This window comes from Gymnodraco acuticeps, unplaced genomic scaffold (genome assembly GCF_902827175.1).
Source record: "Gymnodraco acuticeps unplaced genomic scaffold, fGymAcu1.1, whole genome shotgun sequence".
NCBI classification, from domain to species: domain Eukaryota; kingdom Metazoa; phylum Chordata; class Actinopteri; order Perciformes; family Bathydraconidae; genus Gymnodraco; species Gymnodraco acuticeps.
Window position 1 is genome coordinate 10118895 of NW_022990238.1, and position 26671 is coordinate 10145565.

Below are 26671 nucleotides of genomic sequence, written 5' to 3' on the forward strand. Positions count from 1 at the left end.
TGCCCATGTTGAGAACGTCGTGTTTACTGCTGTCGCAACTGCGCTGTTCCCGCCTGCAAACCCTCCCTGGGTGGAAGGCAGAAGAAGCCAGTTTGCCTATTTGCTGCGGAGGGAGGGCAAGCAATTCGACAGAACAGCTCGGCTGGAAGTCATCTGAGTTACTGGCAGTGTCGACGTCATCAAGAGTTAATAACAGTAGAGCTCTTCATTCACTATTGACCTTTTGTAATCATAATTGAATACTACTAGATCAAAATACACATATACTGTATATTAAAGTTAATAACATTTGGGGGGAAAAGATAACAGGAAATATATATTATTTAGTAAGCTTTTATTAAAATTGAAGTGGCAAAAGGGACCTCAAAACACAAAACAAATGGCAAGCTTCTTTATTTGAGTATGAATTAGAAACAGTAAGACAGTAGTGTGTGACATTTTTTAGTTTTAAAATAACTATATGTCTGTATAAGCTGCGCATGACCTACCTCACGCTCATAGCAGGATGGTTCAGTTAATTGATAACCAGTAGGTCAAAACAGGTATGGTGGCAAATTACACACCTTAACAAAAAAAGGAAGACAAAGGACAAATATCTTACAAGTGTTTAATGTTTGCTGTGCAAAACAATGTCCATGTTTGTGTAAATAATCACTATAGACATTTAATTATATATAAAACTTTAATAACTATAATGTGATATGTGATGTCAGAGGCCTGTAATTGATTTATTTGCTTCTTTGAAATGTGAACTTGATGCCAAGGGTATTGTGTATATTGTATCAACACACTCTTCACAATCACACACTTTCCTCTGTTCTTCTCACTGTTCTCTACCCTGGTCAGTGCTCAGAGAGAGCACTCTCCTTAATTGAATTCCCCAGCCCATTGATTATTTTAATGGTTCTCCACGCTACACAGTGGGCTTCTGCATGTCTGCACCGCATCAAGATCACAGAGCCTCTAGGGATGAAAATGGAAGCCATGCATTCACCTTCTCTTTGTCCGGAGCACTGTGTGCTTGCCGTACATGCCAGTTTTCTTCAGACTTTGAATATTTACAATTCAATTATGTTAGCTTCCTCTACTTCTTTAAAAAACGTATTTTCTAACTTGTTGTACAAAGATGCAGGCTTTTACATCAGTGTAGACATCACTGATACACAATATTGCACCTGGTCTCTGCAAAAATAATTTGTTGACAAGATCTTCTCTGACATTTATTGAAGTACCTTGCCATTCAGAATGGCTTTCTCCCTTCCACTGCATTTAGGATGACATTTGCATCTCCACGAGTCATTAAACTGTCATCCTGCTTTTCAAGCTATCATTCTTTTCTGCCTGCAATTACCTTGATAAATGTGTTAGGGATCTGCACATGTACTATGATGAGCTGTGACCATGGCGACACAGTTGTTCTAATCCAGTTTGCAGAGCTATGTGGAAAGTTGGTACATGCATGCATTGTAAAGATAAAAAAGGCTACAATCTACACCTTATTGACATCAGTTTGAGTATTTCATTATAATATTTATCTGAATTAGTGACACACAAAAAAGGTATTTTGCTACATAATATAGTACAACTTAAAACTCAGTGGTGGACTACCGATTATTTTAAGGCCTTATGATCCTTTGTCACAATCTTTAAAGAAATGAAAATCAAAACACAAAAAAAGTCCAAAATGGTAAAACATTCTTGTCCTAAAATGTTTGTACACAACATGTACTTAAGCTTCATATTCTGGTGCTATATGCTACTCTTTAAATATTTGAAATTGTTCTAATGTTTTAAATACAATTTATTTGAAATTACGTCTATATTTTCAGTAATGTACATAAATTGTAATTAATTTTTTCTCTGTAGATCTATACCTTTACATGTTTTCCTGTTTGTTTCACTCTTGCACATTACATCTCTAAATCTATCGATTAAGCATAAATCCTGCCAACAACTTCCTGTTACCTACAAATGTGCATATCGTATGGCAAATATAAGGTTATACATTACATCGTCAATAGCAAAAACTATTTATACCTTTTTTATTCTTATATCCACACAAATGATCAAACCCACAACAAACAGCAATTAGCTTTAACATACACAACCATTCAGCCTGCACCATGTTTTAAAAGCTAGCCTTTTAGTTTTTCGCTAAAGAAGAGCAAATATGAAAGTCATCCCTGTTGGGTAAAATAAAAAGAGAACATAAATCAAAAAAGATATCATAGATTGTGATCACGTCTATAAAGTCCCCACGACTAATATTGTGTCTAATGTTCCCTTCCTCATCCTTTCATTTCCTCCTTCATAGGACACAGAGCTGGGATGCTCTACTCGCTTTGGGCCTTTGGAAGGTCCGGCTCCACCCTGACCAGCTGGAAGTCCTCAGTAACCTCCAACAGAGCCTCCATCTCTGGGCTGTCTACCCTCACCAGCTGCCCATCCTCCACCTCCACGTGTACCCCCAGCCCGTTCTCCTCTCCCCCTGGCTCTCCTTCATCGTCGGCCACCTCATCCATCTCTGTGTTTGGCACCACCTCCTCCATTCCTTCTCGGAACTTCTTCACATGGAAGGTGAAGGGCGGCACGTGGTACACAGTGGTCTTGGAGCGGGCGTAGACCTTGTGTTCAGGATTGAGGGACTTCTTGGCCTTCTCTTTGGAGCTCTTCATCTTTGTCCTGCGCTCCATGTTGGGGGTCATGCGGGTCCCGAGCTGGCCCATCTTCTGCCCCAGGCTGTGCTTGGTTTTCTCCATTTTGTCGCGGGTTCTCTGTCTTGTTTTCTCCAGGTTCTCTCGGGTTCTCTGCCTGGTCTTCTCCAAGTTCTCCTTTGTCTTTATTTTGGTCTTCTCCATTTTCTCTTTAGAGAAGGCTTTCTTTATGTTGTCCACTTGCTGCTTGGTGGTGCGTTGGATGCGCTTGGTGCGAGACTCCTCGATAATCTCCTCAATCTCCACCTCTTCATCGGAGTTGAGATGGTCTTGAACTTCTTCTTGTCCTTCAGGTATCTGCGCAAGGCCCTCCACGGCTATGCCTTCAACCAAGGTCTCTGCGGTCTTGGATTTGGTTATCTTAGGAGGCTTCACTTTGTCCTAAGGGAGCAAAAAAGAAAAGATTAGAAAAAATTCCAACTATCAAGCCACGGAAGCATTGTATTAAGAAATCACAATGTGTGAATTGTGTCGCATTTTCTATTTGACATTTACTAGAATGTTATCAGGAATGCTGCTACGCTAATTGTATTGTATGATCATGTAAATTATGGCATTTCATTTCATATGTCATGTGATCAGTCTAAGAAAGTGGATTAAATTGCCTTTGGGCTAAAATGAATTTGAAAATACAGGCACATGATGCTTGACAGATCCATGTGTCATTCACACATGTCACAGCTTGTAGCTAGTGTAGACTGCCATCTAGTGGTGCCAGCCATATGCCAACATTCAAATGCCAGTTTAGCTGCAGCCAGATATATTACACTTTAAGTCTTTATAAAAGAACATATTACATTACATCGCATTTAGCTGACGCTTTTATACATAGTCTGATGCGGTCACATGTTCACCACATGAGTAGAATAATTATAAATCTATGGGGCTTAAGAGAATCTGCAACTTCACAGTCATATTGAAACTAAAGTCAAGAGGATGTTCCATCTAACCACAGGTTTATATCCTGCTATTACATTTAGTACATTATGTTGTATGTCATCCTTATTGTTGTTATGTTGTTTTTATGTTACGTGTAACTAATGTCCTGCAGGTCACCCTTGAAAAAGAGATCTTTTGATCTCAAGGGGCTTCACCTGCAAATAAAGGCTACAAACTAACAAGAACATAATGTATCTTTAAATATAAAAACTTCCATCGCTAATATCCAATCAAATCTAACAGTAAACAGGGGATGTGGTTTGATATATATATATACAAATAAAGAATTATCTTTGAATTATGAATAATTCCTAATCTACATTTATCGTACTATCACTATCATTTATAATTGTGTGTTTGCCTCACTGGAAAGACAAGGTGCTAAGTACAGTTCCAGTTTAGCCATATAATATAATGTACAGCAAAGCAGTGCAGCAGGTTCACACTTGTTCAAAATATATCTCTGTGAAGCCAGAAATAGGGGACTACACCTATAGGTCCTCCATACAGCAATACAGCTCAGTTGCACTACAATATTTAACCTAATGGTCGGTGTACACTTATACTTCCTTTCTAGTCTTTTACTCACAACACACAGCATATAGAGTTACTGCTGGGGACAGCTGTTAATCAATCAGGAGTGCAGAAACCATATTTACATGCTTTGTGGCAGGAAACTGTCAGTGTGTGGTACCAGATATCCACACAGGGAGAAGCAGTACAATGCTGACAATGTAAACCCCCTAACAGCGTGCCTGGGGCCCCGAGAGGGATTAGAGGACCCACCACCATATTCACTGCCTTTGTAGATACAGTAAATGGTGTTACACTGTAATGTATAAAAGTATAAAGTAAGTCACCAGGTCTTCTGACTGCAGATGCTTGTGCCATAAAATGAACAAGGGTTAGACCAGTGAGGGTTTGAAAAAGGCCCAAAAGTAGGTTTTGCGTAATTGTATATTTGCTTCTGCTGATACTGAAATACATTTTTTTATTTTATTATTATGATAGTTCACAGGGCATTTTAAGATGAAGTATTTTTTTGGTTTTCAAAGAGAGCATGCTTCAATTAATGACTTCTTTATGTATTCTGTTTTATGTTAAAGTAGACGTATTCAAATCAGATTTTCAGCCTCAAGCAGGAGGTAAATTTGGCCTAATTTAGTCGTGCTAAATTTGAGAGAAAAAAAGATTGTCTATTCTTTGTGGTTTTTGGCCTGCTGCCACATGCAAACTGAATCTCCCGCAGAAACACCTGAAACACATGTACAGCACTGCAGACTGACAGGGCAACACATGAGGAGGTGGCATGTAAGAGCAGATATATGGAGTGTGAAGACATATATTGATAAATGTCTTAGTTTGTCACTGTCAATCAAAAAAATTAAAAACTACATAAGGTGTTTTATAGCGTTAGATTATTAGTAATATATGAGTAGCTTAACTAAAAGTTAGATTTGAATGCCGGTATTAACCTTCTGACAGATAAACACCTGTCAGATCACGTGATCACCACATCTCCATGGGCAGTTATTGCCATATGATCCTATCATTAAATGGACGTTGCGTCCTTATCTGGAGCCGTGTAGGGCGTGTCCTCTGCGACCCACTCTGTATGCGTTTATTTTGGGCTGGCCTTCCCCCCCCAACACACAACACCCTCGTCTCTCACACGCCAACAGATAAACACAGCACACTGTCACCATGGCAACCACCTGCTCATGTTGTCCCTTGTGGGTGGTGAAGTTTTGCTGGGTAAACAGCTGACATCTCTACAACAATACTCCAACATGCGTTTGATACAGTAAAACTATAATAAAAACTGCACCTGTTGAGTCGAGTGAGTGACAATAACATTAATGAGAGATATTTTAAAATACATTAGCACATAACCCTACCACAATAATTTTCCACAGATTCTGTCAGAACTTAGTAGTATGACAAACTAAGCTGAATAGGACACATAAGCAAGTTCAAGAGATTTTACCAGAATGTAATAATGATACAATTGCACAAATAAAAGCTGACCTCATACAGTACATATTGTATTAGTCAAGTAAACATGCCCTCCTACTCTGTGTACAAATAAACACATAAAAGAGTATCCAGACTGACACGTGTTCGCAAATCCCCACACAAAGAAATGAAAAAACAAATGTTTCCATGAAGCATTTTTGTGAACACTTTTTCACTTCTGAAGCCTGAATAGGAAGTTTCTGCAGCCAATGGCAGCACGGCATCCTGGGAACAGCTGTAGTCATACAGCACAGGGAAACGGCAACGTGATCCAGGACCACATCAGCACCATAACTCAATAAAACGTCTGTATGTAACGCTGAATCGAGACCATCACTGGCCAACCTGCCCATGTTGTTTAATGGAAACTTCTTGAAACTTAAAATTGATGGAAAACAACTCGCTCTATTCATTCAAACCTTTATTTAACCAGGTGGTCCCATTGAGATCATCAATCTCTTTTTCAAGGGAGACCTGTCCAACATGGCAGCAAATAGGTTACAACATGAACATAAAACAACAGATAACACAAAAGGACATCGTATTTACAGGGCTAAATTTACATACCAGACATTGACAAGTACCAACAGTATCAAGTATCATTGCACCTATCCGAGCTTTAAAAACAGGCATTGGAACCAATTTGCTCAGTTTCAAATCTTTTTGAAGACTGTTCCAAGCAAGAGGAGCTGTGCACATAAAAGCTTTCATACCTAAGTCCGTCCTTGCACTTGGCACATGTAACAAAGCCACATCATGTGATCTCAGGCAATAGCTACCTGCAACTCTCTGTTTGATCAGAGAGCAGATGTAAGATGGGAGTTTACCCAACATGGCTTTATAGATGAACATGTACCACTGGCTATACATATGTGGCAAAGGATTACTGTTATGGTCTTCTTTGGTTAGTTGACTTAATGGTTCTGCCTGATTTTGGTTGCTTTAAGATCGCCATCATTTGTCAAGTTGCAATCTTGTGATCAATGGATATGGTTTATTGGATAGCAGTACTCGGAGGGAGACTGTTACTGCAAGGTAGTGTGGTCGTTTCTCAACTAGAAGATTGTGTGTTCAATCCTAGCTTGTGTAGTCATGTCGATGTATTGGGCAAGATGTTTAACCCTGAGTTCCTCCCGATGGCCAACGGTGTGTGAATGTTTATGGATGTTAGCTTCCCAGAGCACGTGGTACTGCTCTGCATGAATGAGGTGTGAATGGGTGAATGACTCGTATGTAAAGCGCTTTGAGGGGTCTTAAAGACCTGATAAAGCGTTATTCAATTACAGTTCATTTACCATTACTCGATATGAGCCAATTTATCAGTCCAGCTCTACTAGAGTTATATTTAAATAAAAAATGTTTTAGACTGAAACACTGAGGACATTGCATTTCTGAAATTGTCATTTAAATTCTTAAAACTTGACTCAGGATGCTGAATCTGTGGAAATGGTCAGTTGACCTTGTTTGGGTTTCCCTGCCTGATCACAAAACAGGAGACTGGGAGCTTTAGGGAAGAGTTGGGAAGTCCATTAGTGTCCCTGCGTTACCCACCATTCTCCTCCCACTTAGCAGTAATGGAAAAGTCGGCACTCTGTGTGTGTTTACTGACAGGTGCCCGGGGAATGGACACTGAGTGTATGTGTGCTCTCCTCAATGAGGAGGTCTGTTGCTAGTGTTTCTTTCCTTTGAATGTGTCGTGAATCATAGCTCATGGTAAAGTTGGCTAGAATTCTCTCTGTCTGAGTGTGTGTCTGTTGGTGTGTGTGTGTGTGTGTGTGTGTGTGTGTGTGTGTGTGTGTGTGTGTGTGTGTGTGTGTGTGTGTGTGTGTGTGTGTGTGAATGGGTGTGTGTGTGTGTGTGTGTGTGTGTGTGTGTGTGTGTGTGTGTGTGTGTGTGTGTGTGTGTGTGTGTGTGTGTGTGTGTGTGTGTGTGTGTGTGTGTGTGTGTGTGTGTGTGTGTGTTTGATTAGCTCAGACAAGTCAACAACTGTCTGAGCCATCACTCAGAACGAGGCACGACACAGGAGGTGCAATTAGAAAGAGGACATATGATGCTGGTAAACGACTACAACCTATCAGGAAAAAGAAAAGATATGTGGGAGATTAGCAGGGTCTCCTGCCTATTTTACTTTAATTGAAGATCAGACCAGAATGTTCTTAATATGTGCTGAACATTCTGTAATCCTGAAACAAGATCTTGAATCGAAGGTGTTCATGCAACAGCAGCAAAGCCTTTTTAGTGTCTAAACAATGTGAGCGAAATGTTCTCTGTCTGACTCATAGGGGGGCTCGGGGATAATTGAACTGTTACCATGGACGACAGAGCAAACAGTGGTACTTAATCAGCGCTACGCAGAGACCACAGCAGCTCACTTTTCTCTTCCCCCCCCTCTCTATCTGCTGTTACAAGACCTACACTCACTATTCCACCTGGTCCGGTATACATACTTAGTTATTAAAATATTATTTCACCCACTATTCAGTCAGCTGTTAGTAGAATAAATAACATAATTGAATGCTTGTGTAATATGAAAAGGACTATTACAAGCCAGATTGTCAGTAAAAAAAATGCAACCAAAAAGGATTTACATTTTAAATGTGCATTGTTCCATTTTTTACACGCCACTATAAAATAAAACCATTGTATTAAGATAAGGATCTGTTAACTGCCACCTTAAATACATGTTATGTATTAATGTTATAATTTTAATATATTTACAAAATCTACATTTATAATTCCTTTATTGTAATATCCTACATTTTTAATAAGATTGCCCTAATATTCAAGAGTGAGATTGTTTAGGAAGAATTTTACAAGGTTTAAAAGGTTTTAGAGAAAATGCATCTATTTGGAAAGTAGTGAGCTTGTGACTTGATATAGGATAAATAAGACTTGTATTATACTGTACTAGTTGTGTAAGTGTTTGTAAACTGTGTTTTGATATAGATTTGCGGTTGTGAAATGTTGCTTTAAATGATTGACTTACATTTTGCTCAATTCATCAAGACTTTACTTGATTCTTTGTTTATATCAAAAGTACGACAACATGTTTTCTGCAAGATTTCTAAGTAACAGGGGGTGACAAATCATATACATTACATTACTTGTTAGACACTTTTATCCAAAGCGTCTTACATACTAAATACTGTGGGCAATCCCGACAGGAACAATTTGGGGTGAAGTGTCTTGCCCAGGGACACAACGACATGCTGACTGCAGTGGGGTTTGAACCTGTGCTCCCCTGATCCGAACACTAACGTACTAAACCACTGCGCCACAGCCTATACAATAGCTATTTTGGGTGAGGTATTCCTTTTAACATTTGCAATCTTGATTCCCCTACATGCATGCAGACATTCAGCAACTCGCTCGCTTATGATAAACACACCCCCCCTCAGAGACATGAAGAAAGGCCTCTGCGGTGAGTCACAGCAGCAGCTGTCTGATCCTGTCCAGTCCTTGCAGCTGTGCACTCTGCTATCTCACTGAGTGATATCCCTGACCCAGGATGGGAGAAGGCCAAAGCACAGATTGACATGAAGCAGAGGTGGAGCTTTGTGTGTAAGAGCCATTTCTGTGGAGGCCTGAATCACATTGCTTTGATCCCTGAAGAGTTGTCCGGGGCTAAAATAAGGACGTTAATGTACTCTGGTCATTAATATTGATGCCTGACCCACCCACGCTCTCCTAAATAAGGCTCACAGAGGACAATTCACAGAGGACTGGTCAAGCCGCTTGCTCCCTCAGGCATTTTGGACTCTTATGACAGAGGGCACAATGCAAATTCTGTTTCGTGAAGATCTCTTTTTCCTTTTAGAATAACACTCTGATGGTGCCATGTTTAAGCCTCCTGTGGCTAATGGAAATATTAACAACTAGTCCCATTCAGTTTATAGACAAGAGGGAGCTCTGTATTACCTTGTAGCCAACATGGCGATGTCATGTTACCGTGAACACCACAGGAAGGGAGTTCCTTGGTTTTTCTGTCACAGTGATTTGTGATTTCATACACATGGACCTGGAGGAGGGAAGCCCTTTTCCACAGCTCAGCCTATCCACGTCCATGACTCTGAGACCACTGGAATCCCAGGGTTAGTCGCATGCAAAGACGGAAATGTATTTTTCCATTTGCACCTCTGTGTGCACTGGCAGATATAGTGCTAGAATGTATTATATGACTATCCCTTTCTCTGTCAAGGTGCCATCCACATTGACACATTACTCATCCAAATTGAACAACTCCCTTCAAAATGTCAAATTGGAACTGGTTTAAGCACAGCATTAGTTATTTATGCTATAAATGAAGATGCTTTAATTGTTTCCATCTTTTAGTAAAAAAAATGGTCTGTTGTTAATGGTTGGTTGTTAAAGGTAATGGTTTTTGGAGCCAAGTCAGAACGTATAAAAGTTAGCACTGAGCTTCAGTGTGCAATGTTCAAAACAACAGATAAAGCCAGAAATCTAGGCGTAGTCATGGACTCTGACCTGAGTTTCAACAGTCACATTAAAACTGTTACTAAATCAGCCTACTATCACCTAAAGAATATATCTAGGATTAAAAGACTAATGTCACAGCAGGATTTGGAAAAACTTGTCCATGCTTTTATCTTCAGTAGACTCGACTACTGCAATGGTGTCTTCACAGGTCTCACTAAAAAAATCTATTAGAAAGCTGCAGCTGATTCAGAACGCTGCTGCTCGAGTCCTCACTAACACTAAGAAAGTGGATCACATCACTCCTGTTCTGAAGTCTTTACACTGGCTTCCTGTGTGTCAAAGAATAGATTTCAAAATACTGCTGCTGGTTTATAAAGCACTGAATGGTTTAGGCCCAAAATACATTTCTGACCTCCTGCTAAATTATGAACCATCCAGATCTCTCAGGTCTTCAGGGACTGGTCAGCTTTCTGTCCCCAGAGTCAGAACTAAACATGGTAAAGCAGCATTCAGTTATTATGCTCCAAATATCTGGAACAAACTCCCAGAAACCTGCAGGTCCGCTGCAACTCTGACTACTTTTAAATCCAGGCTGAAGACTTTTCTTTTTGTCGCTGCTTTTAATTGAACTATTCATATCTTAGACTGCACTGTAACTTTTATCCATGTACTTTTTTTCTTTTAATGTTTAATTGACTGCACTGTAACTTTTATCCATGTATTTTTTCTTTTAATCTTTCTTTTATTAGCTTTTCTTTTTAATGACTGATTTTAAATGCCATTTTCTTAATCTCTTTCATTTTTTGTAAAGCACTTTGAATTGCCTTGTGTTGAAAAGTGCTATATAAATAAACTTGCCTTGCCTTGCCTTGTTGCATTTATTCATTGTTCATATTGGCGCTTAACAGAATAAAGTGGTTCAAGTGAGGGCAAGAAAAAGCTGCCAACGTGAAAACATTGCTACATTGCCCAACTAGAGGAAGCTATAACGACTGAATTACATGATGCCGATTAAAGATTAATGGCCAATAACTCCTGGAAAATAACACTTGTGGGTTGTCGGAAAGGCAAGCACCCACAGTGCTTTGCTTTCTTCTAAAATGGGCAGTTGTTTGTGTTTTCTTAATAACACCACTGGGATGTTGAAGACGGAAAAAATTGCACACATTTTGAGTTGTGCACCTTTTTATAATATAACATGAGCAACCGTGCTGTTTTTAAATGTGAAAAACATAATCCACTACTTTGGATGAAAACGTTCGTCCCTGAGAAGAAGTGTGAAGTCTATAAACAAAATGGTGCCTTTAAAGAAAATAGGAAATAAATCAGATTATAGTGCACTTTTCTCAGTTTGCGCCTTACACTGATGACATCATTTGAGTGCACTTTCTTTATTTATAGATTAATAATCCTAAACATCTATGTGCGTGCAAAATCTAATCCCAAAGGAACCAACAACCTGGCACGCACTCACTGGCGGCCTATAACTCAAATACCAGTGCCCAGAACAGCAGCAGTGAACATATACCTGACTGTTGCACTTCATACTAAAGGTTTGGACATGCCATACGTTCACACGCAACATCTTACGTTACAGCAAAAACAGATACTTCTATTCATAGTGAATGTCCAGATGCTGCTTAAACAGCCTACTAAAGTCTCCATGGTAGATTTGTGGTTTAATGTTTTCAACAGAACTGTTGAACTATCCACCACAAAAGGGAAATATATTGAATGGAAAAAAGAACAAAGCACAGTATGGACATAAGAACTAAGGTTTCATAGTCAAACCCAAGCACATCAATCAAATAAGAAAACACTAAATGCAGGAAATCAATCAGTTGGTGCTGCTTATCGCTAAATTCAGACTTACTCAATGAAACAAGACTCCAGTGCATAGCTGGTGGTGTATTTTTAATCCACAGCAGTATAGCGGGTTACTTTAATATACCAACTCAGATATTTTGGAAAACTTTTTATTTTGTCTGTGGCCTTGTAGGTGAAGGGTGTGCCTACATATCTTGGGATAAACAGCATGGAGGGTGTCAGCAGCTTGCACTGAGTTGTGATGTGGTATGAGGACACATTTCTGTTCGCAGGCCAAGAAGTTGGACGACAGCTACGAGCGTTCAGTGGAGGGGTGACCTGATCAGTGTCCCAGCTGGTGAATCCTGTCTGCAGCTATGGGATGGGAATGTTTAGTGGGACAGGAAGGCATGGGCCTGAGATCAGATCAGTGTCCTCGTGTGGAACCAAACCGCTCACAAACATCTGGACTGATTCAAACTGAAAGGAACCAGACACGTGTACACAATATCTACCAGGTGTTTTAAAGCACCATAAGCTGATAAGCAAGTACAAATGTGTGTCCCTAAATAACTCAACAAAGTACACTGAACAAAAATATAAACGCAACACTTTTGTTTTTGCTCCCATTTTTCATGAGATGAACTCAAAGATCTAAAACATTTTCTATATACACAAAATAACCATTTCTCTCAAATATTGTTCACAAATCTGAAAAAATCTGTGATAGTGAGCACTTCTCCTTTGCCGAGATAATCCATCCCACCTCACAGGTGTGGCATATCAAGATGCTGATTAGACAGCATGATTATTGCACAGGTGTGCCTTAGGCTGGCCACAATAAAAGGCCACTCTGAAATATGCATTTTTGCTTTATTGGGGGGGTCCGAAAACCAGTCAGTATCTGGTGTGAGGGGTAGGGTTAGGGTTAGGGTAATGTTGTGAATCGAGTGGCCTGTGTTCGTCGTCCATAACATACGCCTGCCCATACCATAACCCCACCACCACCATGGGCCACTCGATTCACAACATTGACATCAGAAAACCGCTCACCCACACGACGCCACACACGCTGTCTGCCATCTGCCCTGAACAGTGAAAACCGGGATTCATCCGTGAAGAGAACACCTCTCCAACGTGCCAGACGCCATCGAATGTGAGCATTTGCCCACTCAAGTCGGTTACGACGACGAACCGGAGTCAGGTCAAGACCCCGATGAGGACGACGAGCATGCAGATGAGCTTCCCTGAGACGGTTTCTGACAGTTTGTGCAGAAATTCTTTGGTTATGCAAACCGATTGTTGCAGCAGCTGTCCGAGTGGCTGGTCTCAGACGATCTTGGAGGTGAACATGCTGGATGTGGAGGTCCTGGACTGGTGTGGTTACACGTGGGCTGCGGTTGTGAGGCCGGTTGGATGTACTGCCAAATTCTCTGAAACGCCTTTGGAGACGGCTTATGGTAGAGAAATGAACATTCAATTCACGGGCAACAGCTCTGGTGGACATTCCTGCTGTCAGCATGCCAATTGCACGCTCCCTCAAAACTTGCGACATCTGTGGCATTGTGCTGTGTGATAAAACTGAACATTTCAGAGTGGCCTTTTATTGTGGCCAGCCTAAGGCACACCTGTGCAATAATCATGCTGTCTAATCAGCATCTTGATATGCCACACCTGTGAGGTGGGATGGATTATCTCGGCAAAGGAGAAGTGCTCACTATCACAGATTTTTTCAGATTTGTGAACAATATTTGAGAGAAATGGTTATTTTGTGTATATAGAAAATGTTTTAGATCTTTGAGTTCATCTCATGAAAAATGGGAGCAAAAACAAAAGTGTTGCGTTTATATTTTTGTTCAGTGTATATAGTACATGCTCTAGAAATAACAGGGATCCTGTTGCTACTGTACCAACTGTATATCCTCATGGCAGGAGCAGAGGAAAGGTAACAGTAACAATATCAGCAAATCCTCCTCCATTACTGTATCTCCATGTAGTGATGTACACTCACTCTGATAAAGCAGCAAAGAGTGCAGATGTAATGTATGATACAAATAAATAATAATTACACCTATTCAAATGTGCCGGAATAGAGAAGCATATTACTGCCAATGATTTTAAAATGCACAGTGCTGTACAGAGAAGGAGTATATCCCTCTGGAGGTAACGTCATTGCTGCTGTATCAAAATTACCCTCTGCTTAATTCTTTACATTCCTTAGATGTTGTGACATCAGGTGACATCAAATAAATGCAAAAAAAATGTGATCTGACTAAACAAGAAAAGGTAGTTTTTTCTTAAGGTGTAACTCACTTGTTCTCTGTGGTAAACAAACGTATTGTGTGTGCCAGAGAAAGAGAGAGATTAGAGTGTTACAAGATCTGGATTTGGACAATCAGGCCAAGAGAAACAGCTCTGGTTTTAGGACATTGTTGGTTAAAACAAAGATGATGAGTGGAAGAGATAAGCAAAGGAAAAACAAACTTGACTTGAAAAGAATAGTTAGACATTTTGGGAAAGGCACTTAAATGCTTTCTAGACTAAAGTTACATGAGAACACCTCTCATCTGTGTGGAACATAAAGCTTCGCTCACTTTGTTTTACTCCTTACAATACCAAGAGGAAAAACTAAAGTGGACATGTTGTTGGGGCTATTTTTTGACAGGATGCAGTAACTTCCTGGACTCTCCTCTTGTTACCATCTCAAGATTACAACCAAGATGTGACAGTGCCTAAACAGGAAATTGTCCAGCAACAATTCATTTTTGCACTTTTTTGTCCAGACTAAATAACCACAACATAATGTGAGGTCAATTTAGAGGTGCTGGCGGACGGCAAACGGTTTTTACATTTTCAGACTTTGTGCTAACAAGCTAAAAGGTTGATGGATGTAGCACATATATAGCACACGGACATGATAGTGAGAACATTTTAAACTAAACCAAATTTTAAAAACTGTCTTTAAATTCCGGCTGGTATTAGTTTGTGTTTTTCTTTTTGATAATAGTAGACACTTTTAATGTGAATGTTTAGGTCATGTACTCGATATATCCTTGCAGCCTCTAACTATTGGATCACTTTTTACACGCAGGGGCTCACAAGCCACCAAGTTCTGGAACTCTAAACTGCTTCGAGATGGTAGCTCACATGCAATAGTGAAATGTGGAGCCTGCAAGATATCTTTCCACAAGCCTGAGGAAGAGGAGAAAAGGACAGAGGGGAGCGACAGAAGAGAACAACATAATACACCAAGTGCTGGAGCAAATACTGAATGAGCTGTGCCCTTAGTTCTGGATTAGATGTCTAGAGTTGGAGTAGAAGGGGCTACATTGATAGTGGGAGAGAAACTGAGAAGGAGGGAGCAGAACAAGTGGGTATCTTGGCAGGAGAGGCAGAGAGATGCCAACGGAATGAATCACAACACCAATTTAGTGCTTTTTGGTGTGGCCGGTTTCTGTTGCTTGCAAGCGGTTCACTAAGTGATTCATAACTGCTTCCTCTCAAATACTTGGAATTAATTGGCCAAAGAAAAACTTGACTGGATTATTTTGCCATGGAAAATTGGAACAGAGATGTCACATAGTCAGGGCAAGATTAAAGTATATTCAAATAAGGTGGGCTGGGGCTGGTGGCAAGACTTTTTGACTGCGATCCGATCTCCGCTGGGTTGGTCTGGAATAAGTAGACTGTAACTGAGAAGACTTACATCTCCATGATAGAGCTGATCACATGGCTATCACTGTCTTTGAGCTGCAGCCAAACACACCCTCATTCCAGACGCACATCAGTACTGTCTGACACTCTAAGGGACATACACTATTGCATTACATAAACCGGATTAATCCGCATAATTAAATAGTGAGCATTTTTTAAACACACAATCCTGATGGGCTGAGTCACAGTGTCTAAAAAAAGCAAACACGTCCTCCTATCAAACAAACACAAATGAGCCTCACACTGCACATTTTATCCCATGGAAACCTTGTTGTTTAGCTGCTTGTTACGAAGCATGTAAATCCATAAATTGATGACATTAAAATGGGTTACTACATCAATATCAGCTAACAGGTATTCGGCAATACAACTGCATTTGTAAAAATAAGCTGTAAAAATCCTTTAATGGACGCAAACGTTTGTTGAGGCTGAACCCCACAAATTCAAAAATGATGATGATCCCAAAACATGTATGCCAACGGTTAATAATGAGTGTATGTTAAAGTACATGGGATGTTTTGTTTAGTTTTTTAACATGGTATCAAATTGATATTGAGAACAGTGTAATTCCCTTATATTGGTATCTACTTCTACATTTCTTGTGTTGTGACTTCCCTTATCACCACAGCGGCAGCATGCTGGTTTCTTCTACCCTGACAGCTGAGAAGGTGGAAAATTCTGACTTATACAAATCTAATGTTTGTAACTTTCGAAAGATGTTAATTATGTGTAGCAGAGGCTTACAACTTTAGCTGTTTGAAAAGATAATAAAAACATTCTTATGGATTGAATATGGAGTTGCTATCACCTCTAGAGGGACATTTACAATCATTATTAAACAACCATCATGAGACTTAATTGAGAAAGACACACTAATATATCTCTAATACAGCTAGGGTCTTGTAAAATCAGGTACATTTCCAGACAGCTGTTACAAAACACTAAATTAGACTTGTGAGGCTGAACTAATATAGTCAATTGACTGGTGATATGAGACTAACGGGAAATAAAGCAATACACTAATTAAATAATGGAAAGACAATTGGTCTATAAAAGACAGCAATACTGTCAGAGCAGAAAAACGTGAGGTGTGTGTGTGTGTGTGGTGTGTGTGTGTGTGTGTGTGTGTGTGTGTGTGTGTGTGTGTGTGTGTGTGTGTGTGTGTGTGTGTGTGTGTGTGTGTGTGTGTGTGTGTGTGTGTGTGTGTGTGTGTGTGTGTGTGTGTGTGTGTGTGTGTGTGTGTGTGTGTGTGTGTGTGTGTGTGTGTGTGGGAGCAGGGCCACATTGACTCATTGACCGCTTGCGAACCGCAGAGCTGACAGACTTTGGTGCCGTGTGCAGCAGGAAGACCCTCAGCTGCTGCAAGGTCACTTCTAGATAGGGGTTTGTTATTTTAAAACTGCAGAAAGATGCCCTCTAATGAGGAAGCAAATGTGTGTCTCTAACAGAGATCCTGTTAAGACATGGCATTAACATGTGTCTTGTGTAAACCAGTCATGAGAGGGTAGCTCTACGTCTGTCAGTTCACACCTGACATCAGAATAGATCTCGAGTGACCACTTGTGATCGAGTGGATCTCACTACACAAGTCTTTATGCATATAAACATGTTATGAGGGGTTCAGTTTTCATTAAAAAATTAGAACCGGTGGGAACTGCATGCAAATGACAATAATTATTTGCAATGATACATTTACTTCACTCTATTATTATTCACCTTTTTTTTTGCGGGCCAGTACCCTGCACTCGGTGAAGCACGACAGAATATAAATATTGTTTTACAAGTTTAGAGTAACACCCAGGCCCAGGATACATTTGCACACACTGTAAAAATGCAGCCATCTGTGCATGGCGATTAGATCTCAATGCGTCTTTGCTACCTTCACACCTGTACTTAGACTTGTCCATTTGTGATGGTATCGCATTAAAACCAGGTCTCATTATGGCTTACACTTCAAATTGTAAGCCATAAAAATGAATACATTTGATTTAGTTTCTAATGAGGATGTTCTTTGCTGACCTCAGTAACACCATAACTTAAGAATCACTTAAAAGTAAATGGATAGACCAAGATCTTTTCAAATTAAAACAATAATTATCTGAGATGTAGTGGTGGAATATAACCAAGTGCTGTTAACACTGTAGGAGCCAATTAACTGTGGGTATAAAGGTAGGAACCTATGTGTGTTGGTGAGAGGTTCCGCCGGAAGGCCCATACAGTTTTTGACCACACACGGAGCACACACACACGGAACACACAAGGAGCACACACGGAGAACACGCACACAAACACGGGATTAAAAACAAAGCAAAAGGTATTGTGTAAACCATAAATATCGTGTGGTGAATGAAACAAAGAAACCAGTAAAAAAGGGAAATAAATGGACTATTTCGAACTGGAAACGTTGGTTCTGACTTTTATTCGGCAGCAAACAAGGTGTGCGTCAATTACACCCACCAAGCGGATCCTCAGAGGCTTAAAGCTTTGGCTTAGCCTCTACAAACCAGTGCTGGAATTGGGCCGGTACTCACCGGTACGCAGTACCGGCACTTCTGGTTCTGACCCATGGAGTACCGGCACTTCTTGCTCAGTACCGGCATGTTGGCGGTACTCCGGTACTCATGCACCGTGCCAGTACTCAACACTCTCCCGCCGTTCTTATTATACATCCATATATATATACAGCCGCCCGGTACTCAGTAGATGCGTCATGAGGTGCCGAACGGACATTCTCATCGCTCTAACCGCTGGAGTTTCACAGCGGCTGTCAGCTGTTTACTCCTGTCATTCAAACAGAACGTGCTGGAGAGGGGGCGGGGCTTATCTTCTCCATGTAAATACTGTGGTGGAAACGACTATGTCAAAATTAACCTATTTGACCGTGATTTAATAGTAATACACGTACACGGCTATGTAGAGTGATAGAACAGAGCAGGCACGCCCCCGAGAGAAGGAAAGCAAGTCACGTCACAAATTAGCATTTCTAAAATGTTAGCGTGGATTAATAAAAGTGCAAAAAGACAGCGGTTGTCGCCGGAAGAAACTTCAAATACAGAGAATGCTGTGCCTGTGTTGGAAATTGTGTCTGATGGGGAGCTTTCTTTGGTTGATCCTCCTGCTCCAAGTTCTAGTGCATTAGCATTAGCACTAGCTCCGCCGCCTCCTCCAGAGCCTCTAACGTTAGCTGCTGCTGGCTCAACTGCCACCACCAACACCGGGCAAAGCGATGCACCTGACTGCTGGACAACGGACCAGGTGCAATATTTTTGCAAGACCAATGCATGGCTCCTTCTTAAAGATAAGAAGCTAGGATGTCGGATATGCAGAGATGTCAAATCTTTGGGAATACACACTGGACAAGGACTGAAACTGTCAACTGAATGGGGTGAGTGTGCAGTGTCTCATTTCGGTGTTGACAAGGGCAAACAACAAGCTAGCCTGAGAAAAAAAAATCAAAGAACATAAAGAATCACAAGCCCATGTAAAAGCTGCTGACATCCTTACATCTGCTTCACGTGAAACTATTCAACATCAAGTGCAGTCTATGCATACATCTGAATTAGACACCACTATCAGAGTTTTTCGAACGGCATATAAAATTGGCAAACATAGCCGGCCATTCACAGACATGCCAATTGATTTGAATGTACAGAAACTGAATGGGCTGAACGTGGGCAGGGTTTTGCACTCCAATAAAACCTGTGGCGAAATCATCGACCACATAGCTCATGAGCTGAAGAAAAAAATGGCAAAAGACATTACAGAAAACCAAAGAAAACTCTGTGTTTTGGTCGATGAATCTACCACTATTAGTGGTAAAACGGTGCTTGTTGTGTGTCTACGCTCAGCATTAGCTGATGCTGAGCCCGAAATGTTTTTTTGGGAGCTGATCGAGTTGGATGGAACAACGGCTGATGACATCACAAAGGCGTTAATGGAGTGTCTTGGAAGAGATTTTAACGAGGACTTTTTAGGTCAGTGTTTCGTTTCTTTTGCATGTGATGGGGCTTCAGTCATGCTAGGGAAGAGAACAGGCGTTGCTACCCAGTTGTGTAGTAAATTCCCAAGCCTGTTTGTGTGGCACTGCTCCAATCATCGTCTAGAGCTGGCAGTTGGGGATGTGGTCAAGGAGGTCTCAGGGCTCAATCATTTCCAGATCTTTTTTGACAAACTCTATTCCTTGTTCCATGCCTCCCCCAAAAATCAGAGGCAGTTAGCGCAGTGTGCGCAAGCAGTCGGACAGCGTCTCCTGGTGATAGGGCGTGTTTTGTCCATCCGCTGGGTGGCTTCAAGTGAAAGGAGCGTCAGAGCAGTCTGGGAAAACTACAGAGTGCTTCATGATCACTTCACAAATGCTGCAAACGACACGAGCAGGGATTCCAGAGACAGAGCAAAGTACAAGGGCCTGGATGATGTGCTCACATCTGCAACGTTTGTCAGCAATCTGGGACTGATGTACGATGCGCTCACAGAGCTCAGCGACCTCTCTCGGCAACTCCAAAAAAGAGAGATGACACTGCCTACAGCAGATAGGCTCTTAACTCGAGAAATACGAGTTTTTGAATCCATGGTCACCATGCCTGGCCCACACATGACTACAGTTCATACAGCTCTAGCTGAGAAGTCCTTCAAGGGTGTTGCCCTGCGTGAGAATGGCAGGCTTGTACAGATTCATGCAGGTCAGTTTTTCCGCAGTATGGTAGAGAATCTGAGACACAGAATGACTTCCACAACCTCCTCTCATGTCAGCACAAGAGAAATCCCATTACATGGCCGGGAGGCCCGGGACAATCAGCTAATCCAGGACATGAAAGTTATCCATCCTGGAAGTTGGCCTGAAGAGGAGTTAGACGTACAGTATGGGGACGTAGAGGTGCTACGTTTGTGCGAAGTGCTGAAAGTGGACAGAAGAGAGACTGTTCAGGGCTTTCGCGAATACAAGGAAACCAGGGCATCCCGTACACCTGCTGCCATGGAGCCTCTACTGAAAGCAGTCCGAACCATCGCTGTCTCCACTAGTGAGTGTGAGCGGGCATTCAGCTGCATGAACGATATCCTTACTGCAAAAAGGAATGCTCTCTCTGTCAGCCGACTGTCAGCCTGGTTTTCATTAAATGTAATGGACCATCACTAGGACAGTTCAATCCGGAACAGTATGTGAGGTCCTGGCTGGCAAAGGGAAGGAGAAGTGCTGATGAAAGAGCCTGTCCAGCTCCAGCCCCTGATACTGATGTCCCCAAGGCCTTCTGGAGCCTTTTCTAACAATGTGAAGTATATTGCAAAGCAGCTCACCCAGTGAGAAGACTTTTGGCATAATGTGCCGATTTGTACAGATCCTGGAGATAGAAGGACTTCAGACCAACCAGGGAGTTATCTGATCAGCTTGGTGTTCAATGTAACTCTTTACCATGGCTCAGACTTTGTTACTTGCAGTTACAGTTTCTCATTTTAGATTGTGCAAATTTTTTATATTTGTTTTTACATGTTCTTTGTTCATGCTCTTTATCATTTTTCTGAGTTGGAAAGTTAGATTGCATCATAGTTTACTTTATACATATTTGTATTCTTCAGTGGTGAAGTATATTGCAAAGCAGCTCAGCCATGTGAGAAGACTTTTGGCACTTTTTCGTTTTTCGTTTTCTGAGTTGGAAAATTAGATTGCATTCAAAATGTACAGAAATACTTAATTTTGTTAAAGCTTTTTATAAAAAATGCTTCTGACCAGAGCTTTGTTTCCTTGTCATTAATGTTGAACACCACCAGAGGGGCTCTCACCTGAAAGGTCTCTGCTTCATGTATCTTCAGCAGAAGATCTAGACTTTGATTGCTATATTTTCAGTTAATATTGACCTTACTGAGCTTTAGCCATATCCGCTGCCTATCATAAAAAATGTTAAGTACAGTGAACCTTTCTAAAATATACAGTAGTAAAGAGACAAACCCACCAGCATTATAGTAGCCAAATTCTTGTTTGTGGGCTGTATATATAAAATTGACTTGAAAAAGTTGCTGATTTTAGAGTACTGGCACCTTTTTCATTCCAATTCAAGCACTGCTACAAACACAGTTAGGTAATGATGTACTGAATTGTTATACATTATGATACAAGCTACAAGGCAGTTTACAAAGTAGATGCAAGAAGATAAACTTGATGCATAAATAATTGTAATCCAAAAATCCGATATATTCCAAAATAAAGAATACCTTTACATTGGGTACTTCAAGAATATTTTTAATTAAGGACTCAGAGTATTTATGACCAGTACTTTTACTTTAGTTTAAGATACTTGTTCCACCACAACTGATATGCAATGCACATTTGGTCAACATGTCTTCATCACCACACCCTGCTGTTGCCGGGGGATCCTGCGTGTGACCATCATTGAAGGTTTAATTATAAAGCATCGCTGTCAAAGTATTTCCAGGCTAAAAATCCTGAAGTATGTGTCTATTCTCAGAGTGCAGAGACAGATTGACAGGAGAGAATAAAACAGCACCTGCAGTTAAAGCTAAATTTACAGAGTAAAAAGTTTACACAGCAAAGGTAACGCTCTGAAAATGTTTCACTTGTCTTATCCAATTATAGCCTCCCTTGACATTGACCCTGTAAGTGAAAGGCAATATTGGTGAAGAATGGTCACATACACACGCACTGAGAGTTGATATTACTGGTGAGGACAGAGCACTAGCTTTCTGACTGACAGGGACGTTTACCGGAACCTCTACCTTAACCTCCTCATGCCTAACCCTGACCCTGATCTCATCCTTACGCATTAACACACAAACAGTAACGCAGCAAAGTGTTGAAAGCTGACTGAGAGCCAGTGTTGATTTTCACTGCTGCCAATTCCTGACCAGTATACGTTCGTTAATTAAACGGGACACGTGCAGCCATCTTCTGGCAAAAATAGATCAGATTGTGGGAGCTGAAAACGGCTACTGCAACATGGAAGCAGCAGCTCATACAACCGCTTTCAAACATGACTGTGACCCATATAGATGTCAATAGTAGCACTTTACATAATACTGACTGCTGAAGCACAATCAAAGCTTATGACAGAATAAAGCCTTAACATTACAAAATGGTGCAAGCTTCGCCCCATCTGCAGCTCGTCTCACGCAAAGTGCTGTACGTTACAATGTCTAACTGGCATGCCGTTAAAAAAGAGCTTGCCATATAGACAGTATCTCAAACCGCAGGGGGGCACCTGCTTGGCAGAGTAATTTATCAAAGACTAGTGCATGATTGGATTTCTGCTGCATGCCAATAGTGTAACCCACTCCCATAGTGGACATCCCAGGAAGGGGAGCTGAAATGGTCAGCCTGCTAGTAGTAAGCTCTACAACTCTCAGATGTAGTGTTGCTTCCAAGGGAGTAAAAGTTATGATGTAATGTGCACAAGGTAACTACTTCGGACGTTTTCTTTGACATTTGACATGTCCATGCCACAGGTTTACCAGAGAGACATGACAGCAGTGTGCTGCTTAAAAGAAAGGAGTTGCTCACCTGGTTTCAAATGCACAACAGCTGTCAGTCACACTTTCATACGTCAATCTGATTTCTAACCCATTTTTCTTTCTAACATGTTCATGGTCCCAACTGTTTGAGAAGTGCTCCCTAAAAAACATTTGACACTGCCCCAATACTCTTACTTGGGTTCTCAGGTATTAAAATGCAGGTTTGTGCATGATTGAATGCATGAAGGCCAGTGAGTGCCACTTCCGAGAAATCTTAATAATATAAACTACATCTTCATCTTACATGGCATCGCCCTGCCAACTATCTGCTCACTGAGCCCTCCAGGCTGGGGCGTTGATTCTGTCTCAAGTAGCCCTTCATGCCAGTGTTTATAGGCCTTTTTATTTACACCACTAGTCTTCATATAGTTTCATTTGGTAATCATGAAGTCTTGGAGTTTCCATGAAAGCTAGTAGTAGTAGGTGGATGTCGCCTCTCACTGATCATGAATACAAACCTTATAACAGTTTATAAATACACCTTGCACTTTCTGTTTCTGTTCTAAAACATTACAGCCTCATTGAAGTTTTAGGAAAAACTGATTTAGACATGTATGTCATAGAAACCAAAGAGCCTATCCTGAGAAACTACAGGATATTTCCACTAACACGGGTCAATTCAAGCCACAGTGTGACTAACTCTCTCTGGTGAGATGATGTCAAAAGGTGGCTCTGATGTTTTGATAGCTTTTCAGGTGCATTTCACACTGCCCTCCCAACTTTCCTATTGGGAATGCAACACAACCCCTTAACATGTACTGTGAGTGTAACTTTAACAGCCACATGTAACACATTACCAGAACATTCTCCAAGAAAGATGGTTTGCTGTTGATCCACCCAGCAATAGAAATAGTGAGAGATCAAGCTCACACACACTGAAGTATTCACCTGGTAGATGAGCACTTTGAAGTTGCGTCTCTTGAGCAGCTCGCTCTCGTTGCTCTCCATTTTCTTGATCTGGCCCGCCTGCTTCTCCAGGTTGTTCCTCACCGACTTGACGTTGACGCTGACCTTGCGTACCTTATCGAGCATTTTGTTGACAGTGTGGGTTGTGCCGACGTGATTCTTGGACATCTTAGCCAGCTCCCCTTGGATGGTTGACACTGACTTCTCCATGGCCCCCTGCCGGGCCTCCAGCCCATTCTGGGTCTGCTGGATCTGGTCTACTACGCCGATAATCTTGTCAAGCAGAGACAGGACCATGACCCCATTCATCTGTGCTTCAGTCTTGCCTCCAGGTCTGGTGGCCAGTTCCAGGTCCACCTCCTCAGAAGGGTCCTCAGAAAGATCATCATCATCGTCGTCTACAGCCGGCTCTGTGGCGGCGGTCACCAGAGCTACCTTGTCGTCGTCATCGTAAGGCTCTTCTACGTGCGCCTTCTTGACACCTGTATCCGCCATGGCTGTCAACTCCGAATGCAAACCGCCTGCGCACTGGCTACAGTTAAAAATAAACTACTGAAAAACGACCTGCAGGAGCCTTGCTACACACAACTCAAGTCCGTAAACCTTTCTTCTTCTTCTTCTTCTTCTTCTTCTTCTTCTTTTAAAACAACTTCCTCAAACACTTGCCTCTTTCTAGTCTACTTTACACTTTAACTTTCTCTTCACCCTCAGTCTCTGTGTCTCTCTGCCTCTGCTCTGGGATGACAGCCAGCCAAGGGGAGTTGGGCCTCTCACAGTTGAGGCATGTATGCCCTGACTCAAATGCCTCTGCTCCCTGTGAAACCACCCAGTCAAAGTTTTCCCTTCTTACACCCGCCCCCAGCTCCCCCAGCTGCCATGGGCTCCACCCAATCTGTCCCCAAGCACAGGGCAGCATTTCTCTACCAGATTCCAAATTCAATCAAATGTAGACCGTCTATCAGTTCAGACCAATGAATTGTGACAATTTGAAGTTCACAATCTACTATTGTGCTCACCCGATTATGTCATGTCAATAAGGCTATGCTGATTGTTTTACCAAATGCATGTGGTTTGGGGTAGGCTACTCTATTGTGTTTGATGTATGTGTCAGTGTGTTGTTTATTAGATTGAATGTTTAATTGGATTGATTTTTGTTTTTCTTCTACTTTCTAAAGTCTGATTCTTGGTTTTGAGATATGCTTACAATCTACATGTTCAAACATTCATCAATAATAACTAACATCTTGTTGATTAGTCTATACTGTAGGAGCCAAAATGTGCATTTAAACTGTTTTACTATTGTAGTATTACAAAATAATATTAATATTTTTATAATTATTTGGCTGCACACATTGGTTGTTTTTGATCAAATGTTTGATGAACATCATAACATGGTCGGCTATTCGGACTTCAACATGGCTTCTTTTGAACAGGTTGCAGTACCGAGACCAGTTTGGACTTCTAGAAACGTCATTGCTAGCAGTCCCAAAAGCCTTGTGAAGTCGGGAAGTTAATAAATAGCACTGACCAGGGACGAGTTGACAAGCTTGTGTATATTCTACTCTGACTTTGGAGTTTCAGAACTTGGTTTAACGGCCGGGCAACGGTACCTTATCTTTGGAGGTCCTTCCTGTACCTGCGTCCTGACTCCTGTGTATAAACAAAGTGACCACTAGCTAGAAAACATGCTAAGCTAGTTTTTTTTTGTTGCTTTAATGAGAAGAATGCTCACGTGTTTTACCTGTTTTTGCATAAAAACTTTGGTCAAGTAAGATGACTCAACTTAAACCTAGGCAAGTGGAGGAAAAAGCCTTGAGCTCACAGCCGCCATCTTGGTCCACCTTTCTTTTTCTCTTTGTGTAAAAAAGTGTCAGCTGATTACACGTTTTTTTGTGAAAGATTATTGACAGGATAACTTTTATGTTTGAAATTATTGTAGTCCCAATTCTTGTTATCAAGGAATCTAGACCAATAAAATCCAACAAAAGGGGTAGCATCTTTTTGAAATAATTAATATGTTAAAAATAATGACGTAGTAGTGAGGTGGACCAGCGGCGCTGAGGTGGACTAAATAAGTGTTTGTAAGAAATCTAGAATATCATCCATAAACCCATTTTGACTGTTTTATCATGACAGTTCACAGCCCTCTAGTGGTCATACAGTGGAACAACAAAACACTAGTTGCAATGAAGGGCATGAAATATGCATTTAAATGTGTTCATTAAGAGAATGTTCACACAGAAAGTGATACATATCTAAGTCGGATGATTATAATATGGGGAAAGAAGCATTTTATGATAAAATAAGACCGCTGCATTAGAATATATTGCTGAAAGTAAAGGCACATTTAAGAGGAGAACAAATGAATGGTGGCAAGTGAAGCAATGGAAAATATAAAAAAAGGCACTGAAACTTATAAAGACGAACACTCTTACAAGTGTATGATGGAATACAAACAATCTTAAGGCTTAGGGATGATAATGAAACAGGCAAAAGGAACATATCAGAGAAAGTAGTGCCTCATTCAAAGTAAAAGTAGGCCTACCATGGTTTATAATTACTCCATTAGTAAGTGTCCTACGTTTTATACAGAGTGGCTGCATTATTATAGAATATAAAAA

At 41.0% G+C, this 26671-nt stretch overlaps 1 protein-coding gene across 1 annotated transcript; it reads right to left on the reverse strand.

The window, feature by feature from the left end:
• Positions 1-337: 337 nt before the first annotated feature.
• On the reverse strand, positions 338-24856 carry cavin1a (caveolae associated protein 1a). The gene is made up of 2 exons (XM_034219431.1): positions 24033-24856; positions 338-3095 (listed from the first exon to the last, which is right to left on the reverse strand). The coding sequence occupies exons 1-2, from the start codon at positions 24543-24545 to the stop codon at positions 2334-2336; spliced, it is 1275 nt and encodes a 424-aa protein (XP_034075322.1). The 5' UTR covers positions 24546-24856; the 3' UTR covers positions 338-2333.
• Positions 24857-26671: the final 1815 nt, after the last annotated feature.